This window comes from Lingula anatina, chromosome 2 (assembly GCF_051362555.1).
Source record: "Lingula anatina isolate TDL-2025a chromosome 2, LinAna3.0, whole genome shotgun sequence".
Lineage (NCBI taxonomy): Eukaryota > Metazoa > Brachiopoda > Lingulata > Lingulida > Lingulidae > Lingula > Lingula anatina.
In genome coordinates, this window is record NC_141768.1 from 35,529,004 (window position 1) to 35,542,717 (window position 13,714).

Below are 13,714 nucleotides of genomic sequence, written 5' to 3' on the forward strand. Positions count from 1 at the left end.
CCTCAATTTCTCCACATCAGCGCTTTATTTCTATCAGTAAAACGCAACAATACGTGTACCGGTACACTACAAGAGCAACCGTGCGCAGTGAGTGTAGAAGAGAACCTCAATATATAGGGTGCATAACAACGGTTTTGCTTAATAAAAACAATGTATTGCCTGCAAACATGTCTGTTTTTATCATGCTCTACTGAGATTTCAATTCCGGATATTTGGTCTTTTAATATACATATATTCATAGACGTTTCTTTGGCGACCGACAAGACTCAAAATATCGAATATTATCAGAATATTATTGCTGTTCTATTTTATATTTCACAGTGGTCATCCGACATTAATTAAAAGAAACATTTGAATCCGTACATAATCACTTTAATTTTCTTATTTTTTTTTTAGCAAACGCTCTCTCACTCTCTTTCCCGTAGGAATGATACCATGAATAACTTATCTTTTTTGGCTTTACAAAGGCAGGCGTTACGTTTTTATCGCCCAGGCTACGAGTTGGTCTGTTGATTATAATCTGGTCATAATCAAATATCATATGGATTATAATCTGGTCATAATCAAACATCTAGGTCACAATCTGGTCATGATCAAATATCCATGGCCGCTGTTGTAATCGTTTTGACCGGAGGGGTTGTCTCCAGCGTTGTACGAGCCCCCTCCTCCACCACATGAATCTTCGGAATTATCTCCGCAAGCTCCACCCGAGTAACCGCCTCCGCCCCCCGCTCCTCCAGCGTTACCATGTGCGCCCGCTCCACCACCAAACCCTCCCCAGGCTTGGTTAAATTTCGGTCTCCCACCAGTACCTCCGTTAACAAACGCGAATCCACCTTCACCGCCCGTACCGGAGGATCCTCCAAACTGGGTGCTACTGCGCCCGTTGGTCAGCAGGCCACCGCCGCCGCCGCCTGAATTACTGGTGTCCGCAGTTGAAGCGCCCTCCCCGTTTGAACCACCAGGCCAAATCGTACCTCCGCTGTAGCAGCTGTTCCCAGTAGTGCTTGTAGTGCCGCCACACGTTGCCCGCCGCGTTGAAGCCCCCTTAATACCTCCCCCGCCACCAGCTATGATAATAGGCGTGTTATCGGCGTACGTCAGGAATGTGCCGCCACCACCGCCTGAGGAGGAATGAGAATTCTCACCGCCCATTTGTCCGACTAGAATCTTTATCTGGTCACCTGTAAGACAGCCGTTGGTCAAAAATTAGTGAGATTAATGCAGAGTGGGCTAACTGCTTATTGTTAGGGGTGCTGTTTTGGGGATACTGTTGCTATGTTTACTAATATGTAATATTAAATTTCGTAAGTTAACCAGAAAGCGGCAGAAAATCCAAAAGGCAGAAATTTCCAACCTACCGTGCACCCATAACTGAAGCGCGCGCGCACAACAACAAACCTAACAAGACTTCGCCAAACATGCTTCGTGATACCCTCAAATATACGAATAGACAATTTCACACACACACACACACATACACATTTACCTGCATAAAACGTAAAGTCTCCAACCACATACGCGCCGTAGCCTCGATATGTACACCCACTGCTGTCACATCCACCAGCAGCACCTAAAGAATTATAGCACATGTATGACAATCGTCGGAAAGAATCCTCAATCGTTCATGACAACTGGATATCATTTTACCCGACAAAAAAACAATCCTCCTCCGACATGTAAATGTCACAGTCCTGTTTAACATCGGCACTGCCACACGGGGCTCAAAACTTTTACCAAAAATATAATGTCTGTGTTGTCCACTTGCCTGCAGCCTCTATTCTATAAGTGCCACTGGACGGCATGGTCATGTACTGGATTCCGTTGGCCACTGTCACCAGCCCCCCTAGATCTGTCCCGTCATAATGAGAGCCCACCGAAGTAGGTCCATCCTTCCCAGTGGTACCAAGGTTTGTGAATGTCCCACCAGCGAACGCTACAGGATTAAGAAAGATACAACATGACACCATTCTTGATGACATGCATAGCGGGATGTGCCCCGCTTCAGATTGAAATCAAATACTGACAAAGTTATTGATATCTTTTTCTTTTGCAAAAGTCTTGAAATCAATACTTACTCACTTCTAACGGTCGCTTGAAAAGCAAATAAAAGCAAAAATGCCTGAAACAATGTAGCAAAGTTGTCAAATGTACAGACATAAAGTGGAAAATAACGCCGATGGTGTCCAAAATGGGGTTTATGGCAATTTTAGTGCACTATTTCACAATGCCGAAAGCAAAATCCCCACCAATTTTCAGTTTTGAACTACAGATAACATGGCTAGTCAGAAAATTTAAGAAGCATAGCGATTTATGCTCATGAAAGTTCCAACCCTCGCTTTGAAATGCCAACGTGAAAAAAATTCACAAAATGCGTATTTTCAAGATTAATCGTCCGATCAAGCTGTTTTTCGAACTAAACATGCTTTTTTAAAAATTAATTTCCTGTATGTTTGAATAGGTCAACTGGTTTCCCACTTAATTAAACAAGTTACCTGTACTGCATATAGTATAATGCTTCAAAAAAGCATAGCTGTAAAAATGGCCCGATCACGTTGAATTTAATTCTCAACCTGTTGATTTTAAACCAAAAGATTTTGAGATAACGACAATCTTAAAACAGTAATAAAAGAAAATAACGTACGGATGGTGCAGGAAAACCCGTCTGAGTCCAACAACAGGCCGCTGCCGCACTCGCATCTGTAACTTCCGGCAGTGTTGACACACGTTTCTTGACACTGGTGGGTGCCGTCCAAACACTCGTTTTTATCTACATGTACATGCAATGAAGCGCATCATGACAATATTTTTACGCTTTATTTATACCAATTTAAAAATGAAAAAGGTTAAACCAACAATTTTACTAAATTTGTAACCAATGTCTATAAAGACCATCTAGAGTGTTCCTCGTCTTTGTTCTAAGTTGTCAAGCTTAGTGATTTATAGGGCATACTTATATCTAAAACCTCACAATCTCTGAGTAAAACAAAGGAAGAGACAAACAAAAACTACACCTTCGTAAATGTGGTCCTAATTTTTCTTAATCCACAATCAATAAGTGTAAAACACGAAGATATTGTAATAAATTTAAACTCTCAAATTTCATGCTCGTATCCATGCGGTAAAATGTGAATAAGTTGCCTTACCTAGTAAAAGGACACATACATTTCGTGCAGACTCATATTTCGCCTGGAGACATTCAAAGCCATGGGGACCGACCGGCTTGAATTTAGAACATTCAGCAAAGCACTCTTGCCTGGTTGTGTTGATTTCGTGGGAAATAGCGGGTAGATCGGCATATTGTAGATATTGGTCGGCGGCGGTGATAACACCTGTTATGATTATATCCGTTTGCAAAAGTAAATTTGTTTTTAAGTAATCTTGTATGACAGTTTAGGGACTACTTGAAAGACCTCTTTGGAAGTAATTCAAATTCATGTCTCGTATTATATCATTACTGAAAAACATTCTTACAAATTGCTTAAGCTAAAAGATGAAAATTTTTCATTTTGTCACATACACACTTCTCGTCCACATTGTTGCAGACATGGTTTTGCAAAGGCTTCATGGGATGTCACATAAAGTATTTTTTACAGTTTGTAGATTGCTGTAGTTTAAAAAATGATTTTATCCAAATGAAAGTGGTATCCAAATGTCAAAAGTTACCTTTTAATAAAGGTCTACATATGTACACTATTACCATTACTTACCAAATAAACTGACAACAATGATTAAATTGTAGTCAACCGCCATCTTAACGGTCCGGCCTGCAGGGCCTACAGGTAGGCTACATGACGGAACTGACGGATTCCCTAGAGACTATCGACTACGTTATATATAATGAAATGTCAGAAGTGTTGGTACAGGCAATACAAATCGATACAAGAAAAACATTATTAAGCATACACTTATTTTGCTGTTTCTGTTTGTCAATGTATCATACTTCGAGTGAGTATACATCTGTCGGGGATGCTTGCTGAATAAAAGATGATTTACCGAGCACCTCGGGCGTCAGGACAAATGGTTTTGGGGGGGGGGGGGGAGGAGGGGGGGCAGCACGATACTATAAAAGTTCTTCATGTTTGATTGACATGCAGGTTGATGGCTGTAAAAAGTAGTTATAGTTATCAGTTACCAATTCTCTTACACATTTGTGTTATTTTACTCGTACCAACCTTTAATGTCTCAAACTACTCGCGCCGGTGTGTAAAGGTGAAACACAACAACGTAACATTCCACAAAATCATAATAGAAAATTATGAAATTCCCCACACGACCCTCTTCACAGCGTGAGATGCTGGTGACTGGACTGGTCGATGTTTAGAGGTCACTTTAGCATACTTGATTCAATCCCCCAATGTTAATTCTAATCACATTCTGGCTAGTGGTACTTACCAAGAAATGAAATTTTAATGTACAGTTGAATATCATGTAGCCAATTTTTAATCATATGCTTGTGAAAATTTCCCTGTGCACCCAAAATGTACAGAGCAGTGGAATTATTCACCACATTATTGAATAAAAATGAAATCTTATTGGGGATTGATCTTGAAGTCGAATATTTGTTAGCCGAACTTCAGGCACCTTCAGGACCAAATAAAGATTACAATAAGGAAGATTGCTTTGGATTTTCTGGCAAACTATGATTTGTTAGCTGTCTTTTTAATGGAAGTTTTAAATAATAAATGAAAATCGGGACAGAAATACAAATAACGATAACGGGAAGATTGCCAACGCTTTTTAATTCCTGACGAACTATAAAAATTTTTGCTGCAAAGATTGTGGTTGATGGAAGTTTAAATAATAAAATTAACGTCAGGTTTAAAAACGAACACGATAACAGAAGATTGTCAACGGACTTTGGAATATCTGAGCATCTAAAGGATTGCTTCTTTAAGGGATCTTTTAATGATACACATGAAGTGAGATTAAGACTGCATTCCCAGAGATTTAGATCGATCGATCTGGATCGACCTAACTCTCTGGGGGTTCACGCTAAATTGCTGTCAGCCGAGCGCGCACCACAGGGGATAGATGGATCTAAATATCTATGGGAATGGGGTCTTAGTGCCCTGTAACGTTTATAAGGTATATTGGGTAAGTTCAAGTTTCTTTCAAAACACACGAAAAAAAATACATTTCAAATACCCAGCCGAAATTTATCTCTACAGGGCAGCAGGCATATGATTAAAAAGTGCACTTTCTTCAAACTTCTGGTCGTAAATTTAACCTTTTCTCTCTAGAGTCCATAAAACACAGAGACCAAGCAGAAAATAACTGTGTAAATTTATTTTCGGGAAATAATATTACTTGCATTAGATATGACAGTGTTATTTCTTTAAATTGTACCATTTTTACCCTGAGTGTCAGAGCAACGTAAAAATTAGCTTGTAAATATTAAAGTATTATAAAATACTAGTATTGCTAATAGATCGGTTATATATGAAATCAAGATCGAGCTGGCAATACCGGAATCTAGAACCTAGGGTAACCATTTTAAACACTGTGGCGGTATTTGGTTGGGTTTAGTGGCACGAATGCAATAATTTGACATAAGTTCTCGGTTTCTCTACATCTTTGAATGATAAAATGGACCCAACAAAATGAAACAAGTAATAACGATCACTAATAGAACCACACTGACATTCAAGTCTGCATGGTAATTCAAAAGAAAACAAAATACATAATTCAAATAACACCATTTTATTCTGAAGCATATTCATTAACTACAAGGAAAGCAAAATTATAACATAATTATAACAAAATTATTACATGCATATCCATTACATGTTTCTTATCCTGCTGTGGTTGTCATGCTTCACTGTAAGTCACTGTAAGTCTGTGTAGCATTATATTCACTCATCCAAAATGTTCGGAAACATGAAAGTATTATCAATAATTAGTATGTAATGTAATGGGAAAATTTTTTAGCTTATGTAAAATAAGTAACGAATAGTGGGTGCATTATTCATCAATATTTGGTTAACATCCTTACCTTAGCTCATATGCCTATTTTATAATTATTCAAAGAACGATGTTTCCGAACTTTTTAGGTCGAGTGTATATGGTGGCTTGTAATTTATTTTACTTAGTCTATGCACCTGACAGTGACTGCAAGATATGACTATGTCTCATTTACATCATGCAGTTCCACCTTCATGTGTCTAAAAGACAGTTAGCTTGTGACAGTCACCTGGCCGTTGCAACAGAAAGAATGCGTTAGATGTAACAGTTGCACATTATATGAAAAAGATTAATGTAGTGTAAGTAGCCTACCATAGACCAAATTGAAAACCAGCCAGATTTTAATTTGTGCGAGGTAGACTTGAAATTGTAATTTAACCTAACTTCCGTGTTAATTACCCCCTAACTGCTCGAGGAGGCGTGCGACGTTTGAGCTGATTCCACTGATTGTAATTAGAGATTATCCTCCTCAAAGTTGGACCGACCCAGCTATTACAATTGGTCTATCTGAATGCACCCTATCTGAATGGGGTCTTATGCCCAAATAAGCGCCAATTTCTGCACAAATTTTCTGTAAAATAGTCAATATGTTGCGAATCAATTTTAGACCCTGCCTACAAAACTCCTCAGCTACTAGTACAGCAGTTTACGAACTATAGATAATTCACAGTTTACAGCATGATTCAAGATTTTAAAGTTCGAGGTCGTTTAAGTATATGTGAATGCACACCAACCTGTCGCATTCCAAGTGACCGTTATAAAATTAGACCTTTTCCTTGTCAACTGACAAGACACAAAATATTAAGCAGCATAATATCATTACTCCATTTAATGATTCATAACGGTCATCTTATTTAAACACAATTTAAATCCATACATTTTAATTTCCATTAAAGAAGACGCTTTCCAGACTCTACAGGTATGAATTAAGTAAAATGCAGAAATGCTCACGCACACAACGTTCCTTTACAACTATCTCATGAAAATGACAATATAAAGTAAAAGTAAAATACTTATTTTTAAAACGCCATATTCCACAAACGCTCTCTTTGTCTTTCCCGTAGGCGATAAAATATAAATCATTCATAACTTGTCATTTTAAGCTTTACTGCGGCAGGTGTGACGTTTTAATTACCAATTAAGGCTTCGTATTAGTCTGTGGATAATAATTTCATCATTATACAATATCTAGATTGTAGTCTGGTCATACATGTAATCAAATATCTGGATTATAATCTGGTCATATATGTTATCAAATATCTGGATTATATTCTTGTAATAATCAAATATCCGTGGCCGTTGTTGTAATCGTCTTGACCGGAGGCGTTGTCTCCGGCGTTGTACGAGCCCCCTCCTCCACCGCACGAATTTACGGAATTATCTCCGCTAGCTCCACCCGAGAATCCGCCTCCGCCCCCCGCCCCTCCGCCAATACCATACGCCCCCGCCCCACCACCAAACCCTCCCCAGCCTATATATGATTTCGGCCTGCCACCAGTGCCCCCGTTAACAAAAGCAAATCCACCTTCACCGCCCGTACCATAGGCACCACCAAACTCAGTGCTACTGCGCCCGTTAGTCAGCAGGCCACCGCCGCCGCCGCCTGAATTGCCGGTGTCTGCAGTTGAAGCGCCCTCTCCGTTTGAACCACCAGGCCAAATCGTACTGCTACTGTAACCGCTGTTCCCAGTAGTATTTGTAGTGCCGCCACACGCTGCTCGCCGCTTAGTAGCCCCTTCAATACCTCCCCCGCCACCAGCTATGATGATAGGCGTGTTATCGTCGTACGTCAGGAATGTGCCGCCACCACCGCCAGAGGAAGGATGAGAATTCTCACCGCCCATTTGTCCTACTAGAATCTTTAGCTGGTCACCTGTAAAATAGGCGTTGGTCAAGAATCAGTAAGGCCCCATTCCTATAGACACCATCGGTCTACGTATATCGATCCTACTCTGCGGGGACTCTCTCTCAGTGCAATCAGCTTAACTGAATGACACGCCTCTTGTATCCAATGCACTCGTAAAAACACTTATCATAAGCTTTTGTTTTCTTCTCAAGGAGAAGGCGTGTCATTAAGTTAACTCAAAATAAAGAGGGTTGCACTCAGCAAGAGTCCCCGCAGAGTTGGATAGGTTTACGTAGATTGAATTTAAGGCGTCAGTGGGAATGGGGTCTAAGAGTAATGCAGGCTTACGAGGCTTTGTCTGCTTACTGCTGGAGGTACTGTTAGATGTTTTTGGTTATGCTTCCTTACATATAATATTAATTTCATTTTTTTTTTCAAGAAGGCATTAGATGGTCAGAAGGGCAATGCTGCCTCCTGGGTATGTAAAAGCAGCTGGATTAGTTAAAAGAACTATAAATGGTTTTCAGTTTTGGCATATAATGGCTGACACACTGTCACCCGTGAAAATGTACCTATTGACCAGTAACTCAGGCAGCACATGGGAAACTTCAAGGTAAAGACTGAAAAAGTTTATTAAAATTTGAGATTATATGTGACTTAATTCCATAAGATGAGGACACAAGTCTAAGAGGAGATGCTGTGACGGTAACGTGAATCCGCCGACATGCGGTGAATTCGCGTGAGCCGTCGGACGAGACGGGTCAAGGATAAAACCACGTGTATTCCCAGCGCTCACGCTAGTGGTGCAATTATCTGTTGAGCTATACGGCTCGTACACCCTCAAATCGTGCACAAAGGTAAATCCAACAATATTTCGTTTAACATAATTCGTGACATCCCCATTTACACAAACACGCCCAAACACACACACACACACACACACACATACACACTTACCTGCATAAAGCGTGAAGTCTCCAACCACATATGCGCCGTAGCTTCGATATGTACACCCACTGCTGTCACATCCGCCAGCAGCACCTGAAGAATTTTTCACATGACAATTGTTGGAATAATCGCTAAACCGTGCACAAAATCTGAATTTTATCTTACCAGACAAAAAACAGTGCTGTTCCGACATATAAATACTATTTCTGCTTAATATCAGCACCGTCGAAAGTGACTCCCCAGCAAGCACGGAATGTTTTATAACGTTACCTTAACCTTTCCATAACGTTTTTATAAACGTTTAATTGGTTATATAAACGTTATGGTAGCATTATTATAACGTTTTGTGTTTGCTGCGTCATGACTTCTACCAAAGTTACTCCTTAGTGTGTATCGTCCACTTACCTGCAGCCTCTATTCTGTAAGTACCATTGGACGGTATGGTTATGTACTGGGTCCCGTTGGTCACTGTCACCAGCCCCTGAAGGTCTGTACCGTCATAATGAGAGCCCACCGAAGTAGGCCCATCCCTTCCCGTAGTGCCAAGGTTTGTGAATGTCCCACCACCAAACGTTGCTAAGAAAAAAAAAAAAGATGTGACCAAAATAAAAGTTTATTCGAGTTACTAGGTTTCTAACTATGTGGGACTTACTGGAGTTCTGAATTAAAGATATTTAACGCATTCTGAACCGAAATAAATCAGCACAATTAAAGATCTTAAATTCCCAATACCTGATTGCATATACATGTAGTTAAACATAGTTTAGGAGCTATCAACCTACATATTTCCTCTTACTGAAACAAAGCAGCAAAGCTGTTAAGTGTACAGACATAAAGCAGAAAATAACGCCCAAGTGCCCATTTGGGGTTTTTGAAAATTTTGATGCAATATTACACAATGCCCAAAAGCACCTATTCACGACCATTTTTAAAAATTTGATCATCACAAAACATGACTAATAAAGTCGAATTCGATCTGTATTTTATTAATATTCATAAGCTCTGTCAGTTGAAAGACAATAGGTCAACAGATTTTCTGCTTATTGCCTTATCTCAGGGCGCATTCAGGACAAGTTGATCCACGGACTAACAGATCCGCGGATCAAATACGACCGACTTACTTGGAAGCTTGCCGCATGAACCCCAAACAGACACTGAATAGATTCCAGGCAGGGATTACGCGGTAAGCTTTCAACTGGATCGGCCATATTTAATCCACAAATTTTTTAGTCTGCGGATCAACTTTTGTTGTGAATGCAGCCTCAGAAGAAATTGCACGGCAATTACGATGGTGACCCAGGAGTTGGCTATATGTACAGACACGTCGTGTCTGTACACAAAAAGTTGATCAATAGAACAGAAAAATTATCTTATGGTAACTTAAAAGCAGTTTCAAAAGGAAATAAAGGACTGTCCTTACAGGGAATCCTATCTGGATCCAGTAACAGACCGCTGCTGCCCATGCATCTGTAGCTTCCGACGGTGTTGACACACGTTTCTTGGCACAGGTTGGTGCCGTTCACGCACTCGTTTTTATCTACATGCAATGATACCAAAATTTTCATTAATATTTAAAATGACATTTTGAAATATTTTACAGTATTTTGGATGTGCAGATTATACAATTTTCAAGGTACTGATAACTGATTTGTGACAAACAGCATACAGGATTCATTGATTGCCAAATGTTTCAATAAGCTTTTGCAATTCACTAGCCAACTTGAATGAAAGTACGCCGTAAGTCCGAATTCATGAAAAATTCTATAAAGACTCCCTATCCTTGGATCAGTGCCAAACTAATCAATCATAGCAAATGAAAGAACATTCTTTTCAAATCTTACATCAATTATTCAGATCTGCGGTACCTTGTACTCGATTGAGTCAACAGTAATAAAGATAGGGATGTTTTTTTAACATATTGAAATAACAATCCTCCAAAGAAAATGAAGGAAATTGAGGAACTGAGGATGCGAGACATTTGACAGAAGCATAAGGCCAGTGATTCATTCAAACACACAAGCCACGGCCTTATAGGTCTTTATTACAAAGAGTTGGATCTTGAACTTTTCCCATGTATGAAACAAAATCGGTTGAAAAACTGAGTATTTGTCAATCTGCATAACAAAATAAATAATTCAGGTAGAAAGTGTTTTGACTTTGGACGCTTTGTGTTCATCGTTATTTCATTGTGATTTTCATTTTAGGTCTATGCGTGTCAATGAGATGCAAGTTTCCTCTCCAAATTTCCTATCTTTTATTATTTTTACACGAAAATATTTTGACCAATGGAAAATATTATTTAAACAGGAAAATTTGAATTGAGATGAAATACACATTTCAGTAAACAGATGAAAATCTTCAGCATTAATAATATGTTGTATTTCTTTTCTTCAAATTCAGCAATTCATGTTCTGCCTAAATATTACAACCATTTTTCACCAGTTTTCATAAGAGTGCGTTGTGATGAAATTTGAGAATTCAAAAACTGGCACGTATTGTACCTAACAATTTATTTAGTAAAATATCTACCCAAAGGTTGAATTTGTATACGATGATCAAAGCAAATAAAAATGAACTTAACGGGTAGTTATGAGCTTATAACTAAATGGTTCTTAATAAATATTCTAAAAGGGAGTTATAAATTAACTGTTAATAAAAGTGTTCTTTCAACGTTTAGTTTTGACTGTTGGAACTTAAATTCTCTTAGGTAAGTTGTAAAATATCTAAACTTTATTGTTTCTAAAACACCCAAAAAGGTTAACGGGATGTAAAAATTATAAAAGACAGCAATTCATAAAATATATCAGTCTTAACTATTGGAATTTTTAATTTGTTGTTCCCTCTTACCTTTCCTTCTTGCATTAAATGACCTGGTTGATCACTATTCTAAATTTTACAATGAAATCCCTAATAGAGTGTGTACTGCCTTTGTTCTAGGGTATAGAGCTTTCTGATTTCTGGGGCATATTGATATCTTAAACCTCTAAAGCTCGAAGTAAAACAAAAGGAGAGACAAACTAAAACTAAAACCACTTACTGTACGTATATGTGGTCTTAAATTTTCCTATTCTACAACACATTAATGCAAAACACGAAGAAATTGTAATAATTCTGAGCTTTCAAAATTTATGTTCATTTCCATGCGGTTAATGTAAATAAGAAAACTTACCTAAGAAAAGGACACACACACTTCGCGCAGACTCATATTTAGCCTGGAGACATTCAAAGCCGTGAGGTCCGGCCGGTTTTAATTTAGTACATTCAGCAAAACACTCCTGCCTGGTTGTGCTGATTTCGTGGAATAAAGTAGGTAAATCGGCATTTTGTAGATATTGGTCGGAGGCGGTGATAACGCCTGGAAAAAAGTTATTATTGATATTATTATATTAAGAGTTATAATTGATAGCGTTTGTAAAAGTAGACTTGTTTTTAAGTTTAAGTTATCTTGTATGACAGCTTGTATGACAGCTGCAGTCATCTCCATTAAAAGTAATGCAAAATAACTACTCATATTATCCCGCACCGAAGAAACATTTTTCACAAACTACAAAAACTAAAATGAACAAAAAAAAAAAAAAAAAAAAAAATCACATTATTGCGCACTTCTCAGACTTCTCGTCCATATTAAAAAAAATCTATTGTTTTGCCAGGGCCTTATTGAAAATAGCATGTACAATAGTTATTTTGTACAGTTTACAGATTGTGGTTAACAAATAATTTTGGCATCTGATTGGTGCAAAAATAATTTGATATCCAAATGTCCAAAGTTCCCTTTTAATAAAAGCCATTACTTTTTAAAACAATAATTATATCTGGATTAAGCGACGCCCTTTGATACAATCCAGAAACAACAATAACCATTCTTCGTCCCGTAAATCTTTCTAATACTTATCATTACTTACTAATTAAGCTGACAACAACGATTGAATGGTAGACAACCAGCATTTTAACGCTCCAGTCTGCGGGGCTTACTTGACGGAACTGATGGATTCACCAGAGACGTTTGTTTACTTTATATACACAGAAATTGGTAAAACAGATCGATATTTAGAAAAAAAAACGCTTGTTTACATAACAACATAAATTTATTTAGCATACCCTTGTTCCGCTGTTTCTGTTTGTCAATGAATCAAAAATTTCAATCGAACACACATCTGTGCATCTGTCAGGGATCCGTGCTGAATAATAGATGAATAACCGATTACCTGGGGGGGGGGGGGGAGGGGGGGGGGAGGGGGGTCTGGACGCATGTGTGGTGGTGGTGATGGAGGGGGGGGGGGACACAAAACTGAAAGAGCTTTGTGTCTGGCATGCAGGTTGATGTTGGGAAAAAGCAAAATTGAGTAATGCAACATGTTGCTGCTTAGTGAATATGTTATCGGTTTCTACCTCTTTTATCTATATAGTTGTTTTAATAGCCCGAACTATTCGCACCTCTGTGTGAAGGTGAAACATAATTAAAGACGTAACATTCCATAAAATCAAAATAGAAAATCTGAAATTCCCCACACAGTCGTCTTTAGAAGTCGAGGTGCTGGTGACAAGTCGATGTTTAGAAATAGCTAATTTATTGTTACTCAACCCCGATATTGATTCCAATCACATTCTACCAGTGATACTTACCAAGACATGAATTTTGATTGTACATCAGAAATATAATATATAATGGCAAGCTTTAAGTACATGCTTGTGAACAATGCCATGTGGTACCACAACCTGTATAGAACAATGGTATTATTCATCATATTCTTGAACATGGCAGCAAAGCTGTCAAATGTACAGACAAAAAAAAAAAAATAATAAAAAAAATAAAAAAAAAAAAAAAAATCTGTAAAACTTCCAGAAAAATTATTTAATCCGACTTGGTTTTCTATAGGCCCTATAATAGTGGATAAAATATGTTGAAAAAGCGAAAAAAAAAATAGAATAACTTTTGAAAAAAATTGCCCGATCATG

General features: G+C 38.3%; 2 protein-coding genes across 3 annotated transcripts; both read right to left on the minus strand.

Moving 5' to 3' along the window:
- Positions 1-15: 15 nt before the first annotated feature.
- Positions 16-12,734, minus strand: LOC106150668 (uncharacterized). Of its 2 annotated transcripts, none has more exons than XM_087006429.1 (6): positions 12,661-12,734; positions 11,928-12,113; positions 10,179-10,295; positions 9,164-9,334; positions 1,490-1,573; positions 16-1,184 (listed from the first exon to the last, which is right to left on the minus strand). In XM_087006429.1, exons 1-6 carry the CDS (start codon positions 12,701-12,703, stop codon positions 577-579), a joined length of 1,209 nt encoding a protein of 402 aa, XP_086862555.1. In that variant the 5' UTR covers positions 12,704-12,734; the 3' UTR covers positions 16-576. The 2 variants fall into 2 exon arrangements, with proteins under 2 accessions (XP_086862555.1, XP_013379056.2); XM_013523602.2 differs by lacking the exons at positions 16-1,184; positions 1,490-1,573 and adding exons at positions 5,688-7,837; positions 8,768-8,851.
- LOC147763649 (uncharacterized) lies at positions 1,589-3,788 on the minus strand. The gene is made up of 4 exons (XM_087006430.1): positions 3,711-3,788; positions 3,147-3,332; positions 2,645-2,770; positions 1,589-1,936 (listed from the first exon to the last, which is right to left on the minus strand). Exons 1-4 carry the CDS (start codon positions 3,751-3,753, stop codon positions 1,734-1,736), a joined length of 558 nt encoding a protein of 185 aa, XP_086862556.1. The 5' UTR covers positions 3,754-3,788; the 3' UTR covers positions 1,589-1,733.
- Positions 12,735-13,714: the final 980 nt, after the last annotated feature.